Consider the following 18,269-nt stretch of genomic DNA (forward strand, 5'->3'; position numbering starts at 1 on the left):
GCAGTGACTCACACCATGACCTCGTGTAAGTCTGTTGACCTCTGTGCCTGTTTACCCATGTAGGAGAATGAAAAAAAAAAAACAAACCAAACCTACTTGGCTGGGGCTGAAACCCTTGGTTATAAAGAGCTAAGGATACAGGCACTCCTGGTGAACTAAATAAATCATGAGCATGTTTCAGATGAGTTCACAAAACATCTCGAGTATGAGGTTTCTATGGTCTCTTCAATTCGATCCCATTATGTATTTCAGTGCAGCCCATATGGTCCTATCTTTAAAACACTGGGTAGTGTTACACACTGTGGGATAAGTTACAGCGTGAAGACATAACATTAACATTAATGGGAGCCATGCAGCTAAAGCCTATCGCGCTCTGCTGAAAGCGTGCCCTCAGGAGAGCTGTGGTGCTAAGAACTTACAAACCACCCAATTTAAAAAGTGTTGTGGAATTTTCTAACTTCTGCGATGTGTATTCTGAACATTACCAGAACTGTCATGGCTTTCAGTATGTTTGTATGTCAATACTCATAGATTACCGTGAAACATCCTGTTCGTGTTCCTAAGGGATGCCTGGGCAGTTACCTAGCTTGTAACACAGCATTTAAAAACAATGTAGGTGAACTTACCCTGAAATACATGGGCATAAGTGAACAAGAAATGCTCATTTCCTTACAGCACTGCTACATTTAACTTTTGAGATTTCTTGTCTACTATTCCTATTGCTCTGCAGTATACTCTGCAAATACTGTATTTGTGGGACACAAGCAGATAATATTGTTGGTGATATTCTCGTATTTTTGCTCTGGCTGTAATAACCATTTGGACCGGTTTACACAGAATAAGAGTAGGACAATTATTTATATTTTGACTTGAGAAGAAGTACCCACATGCAACTGCTTGGTATCAGGGAAACAACGCTCAGAAAATTCCCCACTTCTATGTTTTCCCCCCTCATGTGTGTAAGTCATCTCAACAAGCACTCATGCTTAAACTGAAACAGATGGGTACCTCCAGGATCGGTATTGTAACTTACATGTTTTACCACTTAAATTTTTTCATACTGTATTATATCTCATGGGTAAAAAAAACCAAAACTGGGGTCAGAGGTCAGTTGGTTGATGGCATATTTAAGTACACGTGGTAAAACCAACAGGCCTGGTCCCTAGCTATAGCCTGAGCATTGGAATAAGGAGCCAGGAAACTGATAAAATAAAGATGCACCTTCCCCTACTGAAACAGTGCCTGGCTCCAAGCTGCAAGAGGTGCTAGTGATTCCAGGTGTGACATTTTTATGTATATGACTTGTCTACATACAGAAATTACTCTAAATAGTGTGTGAACTGAAAATAGATAATTTTCTGAAGAACTCCATAAACTGATAAGCTTCACAGGAGGAAGCAGAACTTTATCAGCTCCCAGATGATGTTTTCACTTTGAAAAGGAGCAGTCCAATTTGGCAACAAAGGCAGTGTTTCCTGATGCCATTTTCTCCTTCACTGACTGCATTGATAAAATTATCTCTCATTTCCACAACCATCAGTCTCGTTACCACATTGTTATCACAGTCCTCAACCATTTTGCATAGTGTCAAAATCTACCTGTTTCTCATATTTGCATACAATACGCTTCTATTCACAAACAAACAAAAAACCCCATAGGCACAGCGTACAAGTACTAAACTTGGGGGCTATTTGAAATTAACTAACAGTTACCATATTCAGCATTTCTGGACATATCTAGATATCAACAAAATTGACTTGGAAAATGTGGCAATGTTGAGTTTTTTTCCTTTGCCTGGTAAAACAGAATTGCAATCTTAACTGGTTAAAATAAAATATCATAAACAAGCACACACCACTAGTGCTCGGCCACTAGTATTCAAAGATAACAACAGACCTGCCTCAGCTAGCACATATAGAAAACCCTTCTGTTCTCATGCTGTCAGTCACCAAGAGAACATGTTCACATGCCAGGCTCCTACTGGAGTCAACAACCAGCGCATGAGCAGGGGCAAAAACCACACAAATGAGTGCTCACAGAGAATACAATTAATTGCTTCATTAAACTTTCTTTCCTCTTAAGGTAATACTAAAGTCTAAGTTGATTTAACTACATGTGGAACGTTAAGTCACAGTTTACTTTGAAGCTACAGGGAAGTCAAGAAAATGGAAAAAATTGTATCAGCATTGTCTGTAGCAGTATGCAATTGCAAAACACCCAGCCTCTTCAGTCTGATTTTTTTTTTTTTTCGGGGGAGGGGGGAGAAATAAAATTTCAGGAGAAAAATAAACCTTCCAAATCATAGTTATCACGCTGGGCTGGCTGACTGCAGTGTTATTTTATGGAAGAGCAACACTTCAGCTAATTTCAATGATCTGTACACTGTTTTTCGTTCCTTTCACAAGCAGTTTTTGAAGTCCCATCTATGAAGATGCTCTTTGTGTTTGATGGACAGAGAGGCCTACCACCAAGCCTGTAAATTACTTCACAAAGTATGAGAATTACGCAGGTGAACATCTCTTAAAAAAAAAAAAAATATGCACAGTAATATAGTGATATAACCTTTCTCTTTTTAGAACTATCTCCTGTATTCTATTGGTATATTCTATTTCCCCTCAGCAGCAACGGGGCTCACGCCAGATCCCGGGGGAACGCGGGGCTGAGCACTGCCTTAGGCCGAGGCGTGCTGGAGGGCTCCCGTCTCGGGCCAGGCCCCGAGCCCAGCTGTGCCGGTGACCCCCGTCCCGGGGTTTTTCCCACCAGGTCGCCGAGACCAGACCCGGGGAAGCCACAGCGGTTCCCGCGGGCCCGCCGCCCCCACGTGCCCGCCTCACGTTACGCTTCCCCTGCCAGCCCGCCTCGCCAATCAGCACCGCCCTTACTCCGCCCCTCCTTCCCGTGGGCCAATCAGCACCGCCCTTGGTGGTGCGGGCCCGGGCCGCGGCGGGCGGCGCGGGCGGGCGCCTTTGATGCCGGCGGGCGGTTAATTCAGGAAGCTCCTCGGGAGCGCGGCGGGGCGGGGTTGGGAGGAGGCCCCGCCCCTGGCGGGCCCGCCGCGCGCCCGCCCGCCGCCCGCGAGGCCCCGGCGCGGGGTGGCGCCGGCGGCGGGAGAGGGGAGGCGGGGCGGGGGGGCGTGGCCGGTGAGCGCGGCGGCGCCCAGGCGTTGGCGGCCGGTCGGTTGGTCGGTCGGTCGGTCGGTGGGTGCGGCGGCCTCGCCATGGTGTTCCTCAAACTCCGTGAGCAGGTGGGTGCGCGGGGCAGCTGTCGCTCGCCCGCCCGCCTCCGCCTCTCCCCTCCCTTCCCGTGCCGCGGCGGCTGCGCGCCGTTCCCCGCCCCCTCCTCGCTGCGGGGTGTGTGTGTGTGTGTGGGGACCGGGCTGGGTGGCGCCCGCCCCGGCGCCGGGAGACGCCATGTGCTTCCCGCGGCGGGTGCCTCTTCCCCCCCCGCCCCCCCCCGGTGGCCCCCGCTGGGCGGGTGGCGGGGCCGCCGCTCCGCGCAGGTACCGGGCCTAACAGGTGGCCGCGGGATCCCGCCCGCCCCTGCCCTGCCCTCCCCGCCGCGGCGGGCCGGCCCCGGGGAAGGAGTGAAGGGAGGGAGGGACGTTGTCCTCCCCGCCGGTCCCTGCCGTGCCGCCCGCCTCGCTCAGCGGCGGGGAGGCCCGGGCGGGGCGAGCAGCCCTGCCCCGCGCCTGTGTTGCGGGAAGGGGAAGGTCTCCCGGCGCCGCCGGGGCCTGAGGGACCGCCCGGGGCGAAGGGGGCTGTGGGGGGGCGATGTTGGAGGCGGTGGGCGGCGCGCCCGGGGCCGGGAGCCGGCTCCTCTGCTCCCGGAGCCCGGCCGGGGCAGCGCTCCCGCCGGCGGCTTCACGTGCCCCAGAGCTGCCCGCTGCCCCTTCGCGCACCACCTTTCCCTTTCGGGCCTTTAAAACCTTTTGTTCGGCTGCCGTATCCTTCTTCTCGGTGGGCTTGACAAACCTTCCCCGAGTCCGTGCTCCCCTGCTGAAAAAGCAGGAGGGTTTCCGTGCCTGTAGTGGTTTGTTGCTTTCATCGCATCACACCCTTTCTTTGTTTGCTAGACTCTTCGGTTTCCATCCTAGCTTATGAAAAATACTTGTCTTCGCTGCTCTGTCCTTTTCTGGTGTCTCCCCTGTCCTACCTATTGTCTCCTGTGCAGTATCAAGATACAAAGGTGGGAGGGTCTGCTCTGCCAGTTTGCCGCCTGTAGAAAGATGCTTGCTAGAAAAGGTATTTTCTCGTGTTTTCATGAGTGTGTAGACCAAATTCTCTGGAAAAACTCATACACCGTGCTCTGTTGATCTCCTTGAATATGCTTCCTTAAGGTCACTGACTGTATTGCTTAGACACACCCCCCAACCCCCCACCCCAAAAAAAAAAATGCCCCATAGAAAAAAAACCACCTAGAAACTTGGCAGTAGTTAGGCAGCTGGTATCCTGTGTCTGTTTGTTATGCTGATCAGTATCAGCTCATCGTTACCTGCTAGTCCTTTCATGGGTCTGCATATACGTCTGTCTTTTTACACTTAGGTTGCATGTTCCCTTGGGATTTTGTTCCAAAACATGTTCAGCCATATGGGGCTGGGATCTTTATGTCCTGCTGTATTTTATGTAAACTTAGTTAAGTCTCATATTTCTTTAGAACTTCATCTGTGAATGAGCAACAATTGTGGACCCAAAATACATTTAGTGTCTTCGAGTTAGGTTTCTTTTTAGGTTCCATTGCTGTTCCATGAGAGGCTTTCCACAGAAATGAACACTTGTTCATCTCTTCTATGAAATAAGCCCTTCTGTTCAAGCCAAGAAATACAACTCTTCTGCACATAATCATTTTGAAATAACTCACAAAAAGCCCGTCGTGATTATGTCAACATGGAAGTAGTGTATTTCAGAACTTTTCTTCTGGGAGGGATCCTGCTATTGAGTGATACTGAGGTGAAACACTGGATTATGTGGGACCACTGGGCTGACAGAATAATGCATGTGAAGCTTTCAGCTTCTATCGTAATGCAAGTTTTAATTCAGAAGTAAGAGGTGGATTTTTTTAGAGGTTCCATGGATCTATAAAGGTGCTTTGATACACTGGGAGTTGAAGTATTCTTTTAAGTGAAAGGGGGCTGGTAGGGGCAGGAGAAGGGGGCAGAGGAGAGAGGGAGGGGAGTTCTGGTTTTGAAGAGGCCATTGTAGAGGGAGTGATTTTTAGCAGCAGCTGTATTTCTGCTGGGTAAGTGTCAGTTGTTTGATAAATCAGTTGCTACAAACTAAATTCTGTTAACATTTCTTTCTTTAAGAATGCAGAAAATCACGAGGAATCAATTTAACGTGAAATATCCCTGTTTTGATAATTACAGAGATTACCTCCAGGTCAGTGTTCTTGCGCAGTATGCTGCAAGATATCTTGACTTCAGGACTAGATGCTGTGCTAAGAATATAACACCACCTGCTTATTATAAAAAACATATAGTGGGACTATAAGAAAGTAGAGGTGTTTATCTTCAGTATTTCATAAAACATACATCTTGTTTGCTTGAGCCATGTACTTTGCTTCATAGTGATGTGTTTGTTTAGAATAAAATGAATTGTCGTGTACATTTGTAGTCCTTACAGTGAGTCTGTCTTCCGTGGTGGCTGTGTTTCATGGAGGAGCGCAAAGGCAGCTCTGCTGTTTATATTGTTCAGCTAGTATGAAAGAGGGAAGTGATTTGCTAGTTTCCTTCTACAACAGTCAGGCAGATTAATAACTTTCTAGAATAAAAAATCTACCAAGTAATGAATGTATTTCTCAAGATTTTTTTTTTTTTTCCCAAACCAACATAAACCTGTTGATTTTCTTCTTTGATAATATAGAAGGGCTCCTTGTTACTTATTTAAATGTCAGAATCATGCTGGGGAGAGGCAGACTTAGGGCATACAAGCAGCTTGATATTTTCTTGCACTTGGTTTAGTTATTTCCAGTTCCGGTAAAAGCAGTGCTTGAGAACTTAACAATGAGGTGAGAAATTCTGCTCTGAAGCTTAGTGGAGCTCAGACAGTGAAATCCCAGTTCCACTTGCAGTTGATTTAATTTACTTAGTACACTGATAAACAAAACTTTGATCCTACAGATGCTTAATGTGTTTGTGAAACCCAAATATATGGTTGCCTTTGGAGGCTGATTTGATGCCTTTAACTTTCAGAATAAAGGTTTTCCATGCTCTGAGAAGAGTAGGCCTTTCCTTGGGTTCAACAAGCAGCCATCAGTTACATTCTCTACAAATTTGTGTTAACACTGCTTGAGCTTTTATTGCTTTCCAATCCTACAAGGTAGGATTATCTTTCAAAGTTTTGAAATAATTCAGGCTGTACATTGCACTTTCAGGAGTGACTTATGCTTGCTTTCAAAGTATATTACGTATCAAAAACCCCCATAAGCCATATTTGGAAAAATTGCATTTGAAGCTAAATTGAACTATATTGAGCAAAGTTGATACCCATAATGCTCAATAGCCAACTTTGGCATAGAAAGAGCAATCGTTCAAGTGTCAGGTTACCTGTAGATTGTTCTCGTTACTCTTGGTTTGTTGTGCAATGTTGGACAAACGTGTTTAAAGGCAGAGAAAGTAAATCTGCAAATTCTGTCACTGTGGCTAAGCCATTCAAAGTAGAGATGTAAAATATAGTTAAGTGTACCTTATGATTAAGGTGTTTGCTCTTCAGTTTGTTTGCCTTCGTACTGTCTTCATAGATTGGTTCTTGTATACTGGGTTCTTCTAGATGAGAGGCTGCTTTAACTAGTAAAATGCCAAGTGAAAGGGAGGCTATAAAAGTTTGTTTCTTCCTGAAGCACTGTGGTACTCTCCTGTAAGAACCTGCATTGAAAGCAAAGTTTAGGTCAAGGTTCACTGATGCTTTATCAGACCTTTTTTTGGGGGGAGGTGTGGGGTGGGGGAAGAAAAAGGAGTAACTTGCTTGGGAGTGTTCATAATGGTGTGCCTTGGTCTCCTGCTTAAAAGCCCTCTTAACTCTGCATAGTTAGCTGTGAAAGGTTAAGTGTCTTCTCCTTTTGCTATTCAGTCATAGTTTCTAGGTACGTTAACTGTTTCCAAGAACAGGTAAATTATTGTTTTAAAGGGCTGCGAGTTAGTCTCTCTAACATCTAAGGAGTAATAGCCTATTATTCTTAGTGGGTACGTGGAATTTGGGTTGTCCAACAACTGAGGGATTGGCTGCTTTTCTCTTACAAGCCTTACCTGTGTATGTGCCTATAGGTCATCTTTTAGGCTAGCATAAACCTACATTTCAGTATAGTTTTGTTGAAATGCATGAAGCTCTGATCAAAAGTGGCTGAATTTTTTCTTTATTTTTGCAGCTATGTAACTATTTGTGGCAAAACTCATTGGATGCAGCATCATTATAGTTGGTAAAGCTTTATTTTTTTTCCTTTCAGTATATCATAGTTTGAATTGTGCATTTCCTGTTTTCTCTGAATCTTAAATATGTAATAGGAAGAAATCTTGGGGCTCATAATAATGGGCATTTGATAGGAATTTGTATGGGATTGTTCTGTATGACTGCTAGACTATTCTTGAGGCAATGCATTTATTCCCAGAAGTCAGACGTGAGTAGAAAGGATCGGAGCAGGAACAACTGCATGAGGATATTAGAGTGACCACTTATCTTGAAAGTCCTTGAACAGTGAGAGCACTGACTTCTTTATTGCCCATTTATATCTTTCTCTTAGCTAAGATGGATCTTGTTCAATTGGCAGTTAAACAAATGTTTGCAGTGTCGTAGTGAACGGTCTGAATGCTTCTATGGTTGCTATTTTCATTACTGTCAGCGTTAGACTTCATTCTTTTAGAATTCATGCCAAGAATAAATGTCCCAACTAGTTCCTTGTTACACTAAGAGGAGGAATGGTCTCCTGTGGTGATGAAAAGGAGCTGCTGCTGTTCGATGAGGGAGGGATATGGTGGGAATGGAATTACATGGTATTGCTCTACAAATTCTGTTCAGACAGACTAATGAGATACGTGTTTAAATTTTTTTCTTTTTTTGGTAGAAGTTACTTTAAAGTTACTGTTCTTTTAAAAAACATTACTTTTGGGAGTCCTGTTGAGGTGGAGAACCAGTCTTTGAGCTCTATTTTCCATCACACATTCTTCCTAAAATTTGCATCTAATCTGTTTTAACTGTATACAAGATAACTATATTAGGAAGTTGTAATACTTACCAAGACACCTTAAATCTTACTGTTAATTCTCGTGTTCCCAGGCTAAGAACTCACATGTACTGAAAAGATAAGTTTCTTTAATTGATGGAAAACTTTGAGTAACTTGAACTCCGTTTATCTTGTTATACGAAGTAATTACCAGCCCTTCCATTAGAATGTGTTGAGAGAACCTGGTTCTCCCACGTGTTCGTTTTGGGGGGATCAGATTACCTGATGATAACTCGGGAACTTTTGACTTGTGAACAAGCAGTTCTTCTCAGTCAAGAAAATAAACTTTTTTTTAAAAAAGAAGAAGAAGGAAAAAAAAAGAAGTTGGGGGAGAAACAAAGCAAGCCTTGATTCTGCAGTCAGATCCTTATGGCAGATCCTGTTAACTCAGTGGCCTTCTGTGAGGGTATAAAGGTCTATTCATGTAGATAGCATCGAAGGTTTGTGACCATTACTTGGAGGAAAATATCGGGGGGGGGGGGGGGGCAGTGGCATATGAGGCAAATGTGCACTTGCTTATGAAGAAGTGACTTCCTTATCACTGACAAAAAAAAAAAAGATGATTCCTGTAGGGATCTAGTAGCTGTTGAGACTCTGAACGAGCAATCTGCTATCTGATGTGGGTTGTTACATTCCCAAATTTCTGTCATTGTTTCCAGTCACTGAAATGGGTTGTGGAATAAGATAACTGAAATTAAATATCTTTGGTATTATACATTTCATATTCTCCACTGTTAGCAGCTAGTTTGTTTCTCAGTTGGTGTACCTATTAGTTTTCTCTGGTCAGCTGGGCCTTTCTGAGGTCAAACTAATATCAGATCGTTTGTTTTCGTGCTCCTGCCAACTTTTTATTTTGTTCTTACCTCTATTCCTATTTCTGGAAGTCGAGTGGGAGACTCGTTGCCTTAGTTACAGTGACTGTTTCAAAGTTATTTATAATGTTTGTGTTTAAATAACCTGTATCATAATACAAATCAGAAAACATTTCACATCAATGAAAAATAAACAGAGCAGTCCATCGCTAAGTGCTGGGAGCATGCTTACAGTGCTGATTTGGGGTGGTTTTGTTTTCTTTCATTGTTGGGAGTGGGGGACAGGTTCTAATCTGGCATTTGAAAATTAATCTGAAATAAAGTATCTTGGTGCTATCCTTTGTGCAAATGAGGACAGAATCTTAATATTTAAGGTCCAAAATATCAGGGTATATTATTCTTCCTCTCCTTAATGACACTAGCACTCTTGCCAAGGGATGGGAATATACCAGTTTAACCGTGTTAATTCAGTTGTCATTGCTTGGGTGTTGATGAATTATACAGCACTGACCCATTTCAGCACAAAAACTAGAGCTAATGCAAGAGTGGTGGGACTGAGTAGTTGGGAGAGAAAGGAAGATGAGACGTGTAGCCAGCTGGGGGAGTGCAGTGAGTTAAAGAGGAAGCACCAGCAGTGATATGCAAATGAAAGAGGGACAGGATAGTTGGTCTGTAGCATCCTTGCAGATTGAGGAACTACTTGTTAGCTGAAGCACCTAATGACTTCTATAATAATGAGATGCTGTGTACTGTGAATTGAATATAATCCTAGATTTTCACTGATTATTTCTACAGTAATGTGTATATTGAGTGAATGATACCATGTAAGTAGAGTCTTGTTTACATGACTAAAACCTATCTATTTAGGGCCCCCTGAACACTTCTCACTAAACTACTGAAACTATATTTTAATTTAAGTGGTGTAAAACAAAGGTCTGCCTGTTTTAACAATGGGGTTTTCGGTAAAACAAGGAACTTTGGTTAAGCTTATGTTGTTAAACTTCAGAACTACATTTACAGGGATGGGAGGGAAGCCTTCCTGCCCCAGAGTAGGAAGGAATGCCTCTTAATCATAAATGAACTTACATTAGGAGAGCTTAGTGAACGTTCACGTTTTGTATGGAACTTTGCCTGTTTGCATGGGTTAGTCTGTTTCTGGCTATGTCCCGAACTGTTGTGAAGCCATCCTAAATGTTTAATGTTGCCATATTGTCAATGAACTGTCACTTAATGGCCTTCCTTGCTTCAGCTGATGGGTGTTTGCATGCAAGTTATTCTTGGTCATTCCATAATCATGCAATCATACTTGAGGTTCACTCTCACCTTCTGCTGAAATACTGTACTTTACTTCCATCCGGTGCAGAGAAGAAAGCATGGGTACATTTAAATTTTTTTTGACTTTGGCAAAGTGAATATATAACAGTACCTTAATGAGGAGAAGGGAGCACGAGCAAGGATTCTAGTCAGCATGACAAAATGAGAATGAATTTGTAGTAGTTAAAGCATTGAGGCCAAAATGAGCCTTTTCAGAGCTTACAGAATTTCTAACAATCATGAAGAATTCAATGTTTCTTTTCAATATTCTGCTGTTTGGCTTCTATATTTTAATAGCTCCATCTATACCGGTACCTCTAACGGGGAGGAATTTGAACCCTCCATTCAGGAACCTGGTCATCCAGCGGCAGGCAACACAAGAGACCAAGGATCTACCTAGCTCAAAGCTGAAGGACCTACTTGAGTCATAGATGTCTCAACTGGGGGTAACCCCCCCACTTTCTGTAGTTATTTATATACTAACATAATCTGTAACTAGTGCATAATGCAGCCATTTAAATCCATCGCTGCAGACTCTGTTTTATATAAATGTTAGGGGTAACTGGTATTCTCTCCTTCCCCGTCCCATCTTCAGGTCATCTGCTGCCTCTGTCCATTGCTCATGATAGTGGGCAGGTAGTCTATACAAAGTCTTCCTTTTCATCCTCAGCGTTCAATGTTTCTTTCCTGCCTTGGATTGCTGTGTGGTGTCTGTTGCTTTTTCTTTACTTCTGCTAACGCTTCTCTCACCAGCATCACCCCACAGCATTGTTGGTAGGTTAAAATGAAGGAAGAGCACATAAAATAAGCCGATGAAGAAAACCAAAATGCTATCATTATTGTTCTGGTTACATTATTACTCATTGTTTTGAATTAGTGAAATGTCCCAAGTTGTGGTACAAGGACACTTCAGAAATAGCACATTAATGGAATGCCCTACCCCTTGCCTCCATTCCTTTGTAACTGCAGAGATCTGTTCAGTTCTTGCTATGTTTGCTAAAATATGAGGATCGATAGAAAGAGGTCTTACGCTTAATGTTGTGTTGCTGTGCAGTCTCTTTGCCAAATTAGAACCCTGTATTAATACTGCCTGATAGCTTTCATTTCCTTTGCGTCTGTGTCAGTTCCAGGAGCAGTATTTTGTTTTACAGTTCTTCTGTATCTGTTGCCTTTTTTTTAAGCATTCTTTTATTCTGGGGGGATTATTTCCAGTATTAAGGAGGACTTGTAGAATAACATTTCTTCTTCTCACTTCTCTGTTACCTGCAAGGCTGCAAATGCCATTATTGTCCTGCATCATTCCTGATCCTGTAGTAACCACCCAGCTCATAATTTATTTCTTCCACTCCTACCCCATGATGCTATATTTTCTGTTTCTTTCCATCCACAAGCACACAGCCATTGAAAGATTATTATTTAACAGTACTTACATCACAGACTGAGAAGGCTATTAAAGTAGAACTTCTCAGGTAAAGTATAAGTAACATTTTATGACTTCTCCGTAGACCTTTGTCTATTCTTTTTTTTTATTATAAGTTTAGCAAATTACAATTACTGCTATCAGGATGTAAATAATCAAGTAAATCTACTCAGGAAGAAACAAAGCTCAAGAGAGGAGTTCTTTGAAGGTCTTCATAATGAGAGCATGATGAGAAAGGTGAAAAAGGGATTTGTAAAGCATTAGAATGAGAACAGCAACAACAAAAGTGGTTAGGATATCACAGATTGTCAATATCTGTGAAGAGCAAAGCTCTCCTGATGTACTTCAGGACTTCATAGTCAGGGATCATTCAAAAACCAACAGGTATCCAGCTACCCTGTGGAGCTCTGTTTGCAATGAATATGAGAGATTGGTTCCTTTTCTACTTGCTATACCTTTCTACAGCACAGGAAGGGGACTGTTCTAGCATCTGTAATCTTGAACTGACACTGTGAATAATATAGGGAAGAGAGTGCCTTCTACTGTTTTTTTTACACCTAGAGATGCAGAAAGTGGTTCTGGGTCAAGTATATCAAATTTATCATTTTGGAAGGGTTAATATAGCTGCATGCAGCCATATCTTATTTTTTAAATGGCTTCGACTTTGCACATTGTGAATGGCCTCTTTTTTTTTTTTTCTTAAGACTCAGAACATTTAACAAGCTGTAATTGCTTAAAAAAAGAGGTGATATTTTTCATAGTTTGCATTTGAACAGATTAGTTGTGAGGTTTCCTCACCTGAAGGTTGATAAAATTTCTGTAATTAATTCCAGCATATGTGTTAAAACTGCTTTAGTAATCATTAAAGTATTACACTTATTGCATACCTAATTAAAGAATAGCTACTAGCATCAAAGTAGAAGTACCATGGTTCGTGATTCTGTGCCCACAAGTAGTAGAGGAATTTTGCAGAAAAACTAGCATGACTGTTAAAAAGCTGTTGATGACATCTTTGCATTCAACCTAAGTTTCACCTAGAAGGCTGGGTTTTGCTGTTGCAACAGCTGTAGAAAATACTGTAAGCAGTTAGGTATCGCGTTAGCTTCCTGTCTCGACATCCAACCCCTTACTTGGGGGAGCAGTGAGCTACGTTTCCTTCTATAAAGCTCATCACTGGAGCTTACATAAGCCAAAGACATAGTATCTGTTCAAATGACAGGAGGAATTGCAATGCCAGCGGTGTCTGTGGAGACTGTCAGAGGAGAAGTTCAGCTCCCCTTCCCTGGAAGCTTGCCATGCCAGTATTAGTAGTGCTGTCCTCCATGCTGGTTGGAGGTGTTGCAAAGTCATTTTGAAGCTGTCCTTCTGGAGTAAGTTCTTCAGAAAATTGGCTTTTTGCCTTCTGAATGACCACAAGGAGAAATAAATCTTCTAGGCCTGAAGCTTGGCCTTGTGGCAGCAGTCGGCCACAGCTGGCTGAATCCAAAGACTGGACAAAGGTGCCTGCAGAAAAGATCTCGGAAATGTCTGCTGGAGTTCAGCCTTCTATACTGTGGGAGCCCTTATTGGTTCTTCTGAAATACATGTGTGTTAGACATGTTCACAAAAGCTCCTTTTTTTTTTTTAATATCATAACTACAGGGCCTGCTAGTGCTTCCCTTATGTTGCCTGACACCACTTATTTTTGGGAAAAATAACTTGTAAAAGTAGGATGGATAACTGAAGGAAAGAGGAGGAATTGTTGGAATGATGTAATTTGACTTCAGGATTTCATTACCTACTCTACTGTGGAGCACAGTGACATGTGGCATGGCTGTGAGGCAAGGCAACGCGTCATTACAGGATGCCTGTTCAAAATGCCAGGTTCTTACTTTGCATACTGCATGGTGTGGTTGTGGAAGTAAGGTGGCAGCTGCTTTGGTGTATGCTTGCAGAGTCTTGTTTTTTTCACTAGATAAGAAACAATGAAAATTACCTGTAACAAGCAAGGTTCAGTACAGGCAGAAACATTAGGATATGTTTTTCTTGTTATTCTGTTTCGAGAGGTTAATTAACAGCCAAAACTGTGCTAATTATGTGACTTGAAAATTATCTACCACAGTGAAGGCCAGCATTTTCAGCTGACAGATAGGAGAAGGAAATACAGATACATGAACTACTGAATGCTAATCTATTTCTGGTGTAGGGTAGGACTCTGTGTGCGTGAGAAATGGAGTACATTGCCTGAATGAACCCTGATCTTTAAAGTCATGTGGAGAAGGTAAATTTTCATGAAAATGTAGGAGTTTCATGATTTTGGGATGGAGTTTAAATGACATGGTTCTCCTTGGGTTGTTTTTTTTCATTTGCAAAGTTTCTAACAGTAATGATTGAAACTTACTGGCTTCTAATGTGCCTAAGGCCATGGTTTGATATTTGGTTGCCGTTGAGCTGAAGCAGTCAGTCATTCTTCTGCGAAGTGGTGAAAAGGGAGGGGAGAGACAAATTATTTAGGTTTGCATAGGACTGCGGAAGTTGTTCCTTGAAAGCTTTCTGAAGTAGCGACCAAAAAGAAGTGTTTTGGCTCAGATAAACTTACTCTAATGTCTTCCTTTGTGTCAGAAGTCCTGTAATCACAGAAGAGGTGTCTCCTGTGTCCTTTGGTTTGAGGGCTGTGGGGTGAGCAGAGGCACTTGAGTGTGGTCTGTCTTGGAGCTCTCTCTCTGGGAAAGTAACTTTAGTACTGTTGGCCTGAAATTTCTTAGAATGTGTTTTGAAACACAGCAGTGTGCTTGATTTTCTTGCCCGGTTCCTGATTGTTTTGGGGTTTGAGTGTGGTTGTGAATTCCTCTTTAATTGTGAGAGAACCTAGGGTCTTAAGGACGTCTGCTTCTATTTATAACATCTCCTGTTGAATTACACTGATGTGAAAACGCTGAAACAAGAAGAGTTCTTCTGTAACATGCTTGTTTACCACATGCGCTGCCTTTCAGGACCCTTAGCTTTTTCTCATCTCCCATATGATGACTGTGTGCCGGTTTTATTGCAGCATTTTAAAGTTGTTTTTCTCCCCTTTTAGGCTGATCACGTGCTCTACTACTCATAGTTTTACAACCGGAGCCCTGAAAATTATATCAAAAAGACTTTCTCTTACCTTCCATCTGTTAAGAGGTTGCAGTGAAAGTCTAAGATCATGTTCAGGTAGTCCAGTTACCTGAAAATGATATGCGTAGTCTGAACTTGCTGCAGCCTTTTCCCTCATAGAAACATGTATGGACAGAAAGCCCTTCAACTTCTTAACTCCCTGTATGCTTCTGTGTGTGCAGCTCTAATTCTTGGACACCATCCAGTGACAGCTTGGAGTCTTGCCTGTTGTGACTAGTGATCCCTCTATCTCCCTGAACAGAGATATATACTTGGGGTAGGGAAACATCTAGTAAGAAAATACTCTCACATAAAAATGACTAAGTTGAAATAAACTAAAATAATAATTGGTCACTTCCCTACAAATAGTCTAATAATAGAGTTTTAAGTCTTCTGTAATGGAAGAAAACTTTTCATCTCAGCTTTATAGGAAATTGAAATATAAAATAGTAGTTAAACTACTTGTTTTATATTCCACCTATCACTTAGTATGGTTTTATGGGTAGCACAACATAAGCACCTTGGTTGTGCAAATATTTTTATCAACAGCTAGAACAGATAGCATTTTGAATCACCATTAATGAAAAACTTATCAAGATGGACTATTCCTCACTTCATTCTGTTTCCCTGTTTGATCCTGCTGTAAAGCTGTTTAATTCAGTGGGTTATGGATGAGACTACTCATGCATTTGACTCTGGTTTATTTTTCGGGAATAAACAATAATAAAACTACAAAGCTTGGTTTAAAAAAAAGAATTGGGTGTGTATTTTGACTGTAAAAATGCACTGGGAATAGTCACCTTGGAAAAGAAAGGTATAATAAAAATGCACTTAACAGTCTCCATACAAATATTCGTGTACATATCACCTGTATGTTTGTTACGAGATTTTTGTTATAAGAATTTTGAGCTAAAAAGCAAAGAATATGAAAGATTTAAGTCAGGGCCCTTAGCCCTCATAATTTAAAAAATTTTTTTATGTTTGCCTAAAAATCTTAAGCAGTCGTAGAGGGGCTGCTTCATGAGTAGGTCAGCTGTCTGCTGTGGGCTCTAAAGCAGTTGACTGGAGGATAGTATCAACGTTGCTCCTGGTAGGTGTCAAAACCAACATGGGTGATGTAGTGTAAAACATAAACAAATGAACTCTGGAATGCAAGGGGGGGAAAAAATCAGACTGACAAACATTAAATAAATGAGTATTTTGCAAAGTGTTAATAAGAAATGTAGTTTGATAAGAAAGCTTACCTAAGTATCTGATTCTAGATTTTAAGAGAAGGGAATATGAGAGGATAGCAGAATCTTATTTGCTATGCTGAAATAAGTTATTAAAAGTATACGAAATTTTGAGAACAACTGTATTATGCGGCTATTAGTTTAAAAATCGGGTTCGATGACTGTGAATTAATTGGGTTGTGAATTAAATGACATTTATGGTATTTTTTTTGCTGTTTTGTACTTAATGTTCCATATCTTTTAAGAGATATGAAGTGTTTTCTGTTGTGCTTTTTGTATTATGTTGTGCAAAGGTTCACAGTGATAAGACTAGACAAAAGGTTAATCTATTTTCAGTGTGGTTTATTGGCATGGAGTGTGGGAGCTTTGAGGGAATGTTCAGCTTGAAGGTGTAGAGAATGGGACAGGGAAAATTTTAATTTAAAAATTGTGTTAGAGAAATACATGAATATAACTTGTTCAGACCTAAGTATAACATCTACTTGCATTCAAAGAATTAAAAAAATTAATGCTTAAGTAGTATATATTTGTTGCCAAAGGATTGATTTGAACTGCTTCACAGACGGAAGTCATGAACTAAGCACTTGGAACAACTTTGTGAAAGTTCACTGTTTAAGAGCAGCATTAGACAACAGTAACCTCTTCTGGAACAAATGGTATTTTCTTTACAATTATTCTTCTTACTCGGTTTCTTCAGTGTTGAAAACCAGAAGAAGCTGGGGAGAAGAAAAACTTCTCTTATGAAGTAAGTCTGACAGAATTGTATTAGTCTTAAAACTTTGACAGGCTTTGTGACCAAACCCAAGTGATTGATTCAGCTCACTAACTGGCTGTAGTATTTCCTATATACAGCAGCTGCTTAACTCGAGATATTTTTGGAAGCTTTTTAATTAGGGGCACATGTAATTAAAACCACTTACAATATTTTTTTATTTTTTGTTTTTATTAAATACCCTGATAAAATAATAAATTAAAAAGTATAGCAAAAGTAATCAAAGTGAAGTAGTTGATGCATTGTAAAGGTTATTGCATGCTATCTAAATGCATCCAAAAAGCAAAAATAGAGAGATAATTCACTTTGATTTGATGGGGTCTGCCCTTCATCTAAACACCAGTAAAAATTTATTGAAAAAGTGTTAGTAAAGCAATCAGCTGCCTGTTCTGAAGAAGGGTGTCCCTGGTGAGGTGGTATATTCTTCACAGCTATTTGGTGGTAACTTGCTTGCCTCCTCCCTGTGGAGTGATTTAAGCAGTCTAGGACTGAGGGCAGAGAAATTGCTGCAGCGCTGCTTTGCTGCTGTGGAGAGATATGGTACATATGCTGGAATATTCGTTTTATAGGGTCGTTCTTTTGTCTCTGATTTTGGTTGGTTTGGATAACATCCTGTTTAGTGCACATCACTTTTTGGTTCTGTGTTAGAAAGTCATCTTTTCCTGATGTTTTCATATCTGACCCTTATCCTCCTCACCCCTGAAGAAGTTAAAAAAGTTAGATTTTCACATGGCACAATTCTCCTTGGGTTCCCGTCTGTCAAGAAAAAAATCTCACTTGTTTTATTTACTTTTAAGAGCACTGCACCTAGATATTTGGAGGTAACCGAATCCACTTGGAAGTGAATTCTGTTCAGTCAGTGGAATGCCACTTCATCTATACATGAGCAAGGTCTTGGTTTGGTTTGTGATCTGCTTTACACTGATGGCGTTACTTAGTTGGAATTAATTTTCCTGGGAATGTCTGTCGACTGTGCAGGTAGGCTTATCTGTAACAGTTATTCATTTTTTTTTAACACCCCTTTCAGTATTCCATTGTCTGAAATGTAATGTTATTAGTGGGGGCTGCGCCGACCCGTGTGCAGGACCTTGCACTTGGCTTTGTGGGCCCACTTCTTGAGCCTGTCCAGGTCCTTGTGGATGGCACGCCTTCCCTCAGGTGTGTCAGCTGCACCAGTCAGCTTGGTGTCATCTGCATGCTTGCTGAAGGTGCACTTGATTCCACTGTCTGTGTCACAGATGAAGATATTAAACAGTACTGGCTCCAATATGGACCCCTGAGGGACACCACTTGTCACCAATCTCCATCTGGACATTGATCACTACCCTCTGGATGAGAACATTCAACTAATTCTTCATCCATCGAACACTCCACCCATCAAATCC

At 41.6% G+C, this 18,269-nt stretch overlaps 1 protein-coding gene across 1 annotated transcript in view; it reads left to right on the forward strand.

Moving 5' to 3' along the window:
- The first annotated feature begins 3,134 nt into the window (after window positions 1–3,134).
- The window catches only part of ANKRD28 (ankyrin repeat domain 28), a 129,050-nt gene continuing 113,915 nt past the window's right edge, over window positions 3,135–18,269 (forward strand). The window contains exon 1 of the mRNA XM_042801697.1: window positions 3,135–3,244. Within this exon, the coding sequence (XP_042657631.1) occupies window positions 3,218–3,244 (27 nt within the window). The 5' untranslated portion in view covers window positions 3,135–3,217. The remainder of the gene's footprint in view (window positions 3,245–18,269) is intronic.

The sequence above is a fragment of the Tyto alba genome, unplaced genomic scaffold (genome assembly GCF_018691265.1).
Source record: "Tyto alba isolate M040663 unplaced genomic scaffold, T.alba_DEE_v4.0 Super-Scaffold_38, whole genome shotgun sequence".
In the NCBI taxonomy this organism is placed as follows: domain Eukaryota; kingdom Metazoa; phylum Chordata; class Aves; order Strigiformes; family Tytonidae; genus Tyto; species Tyto alba.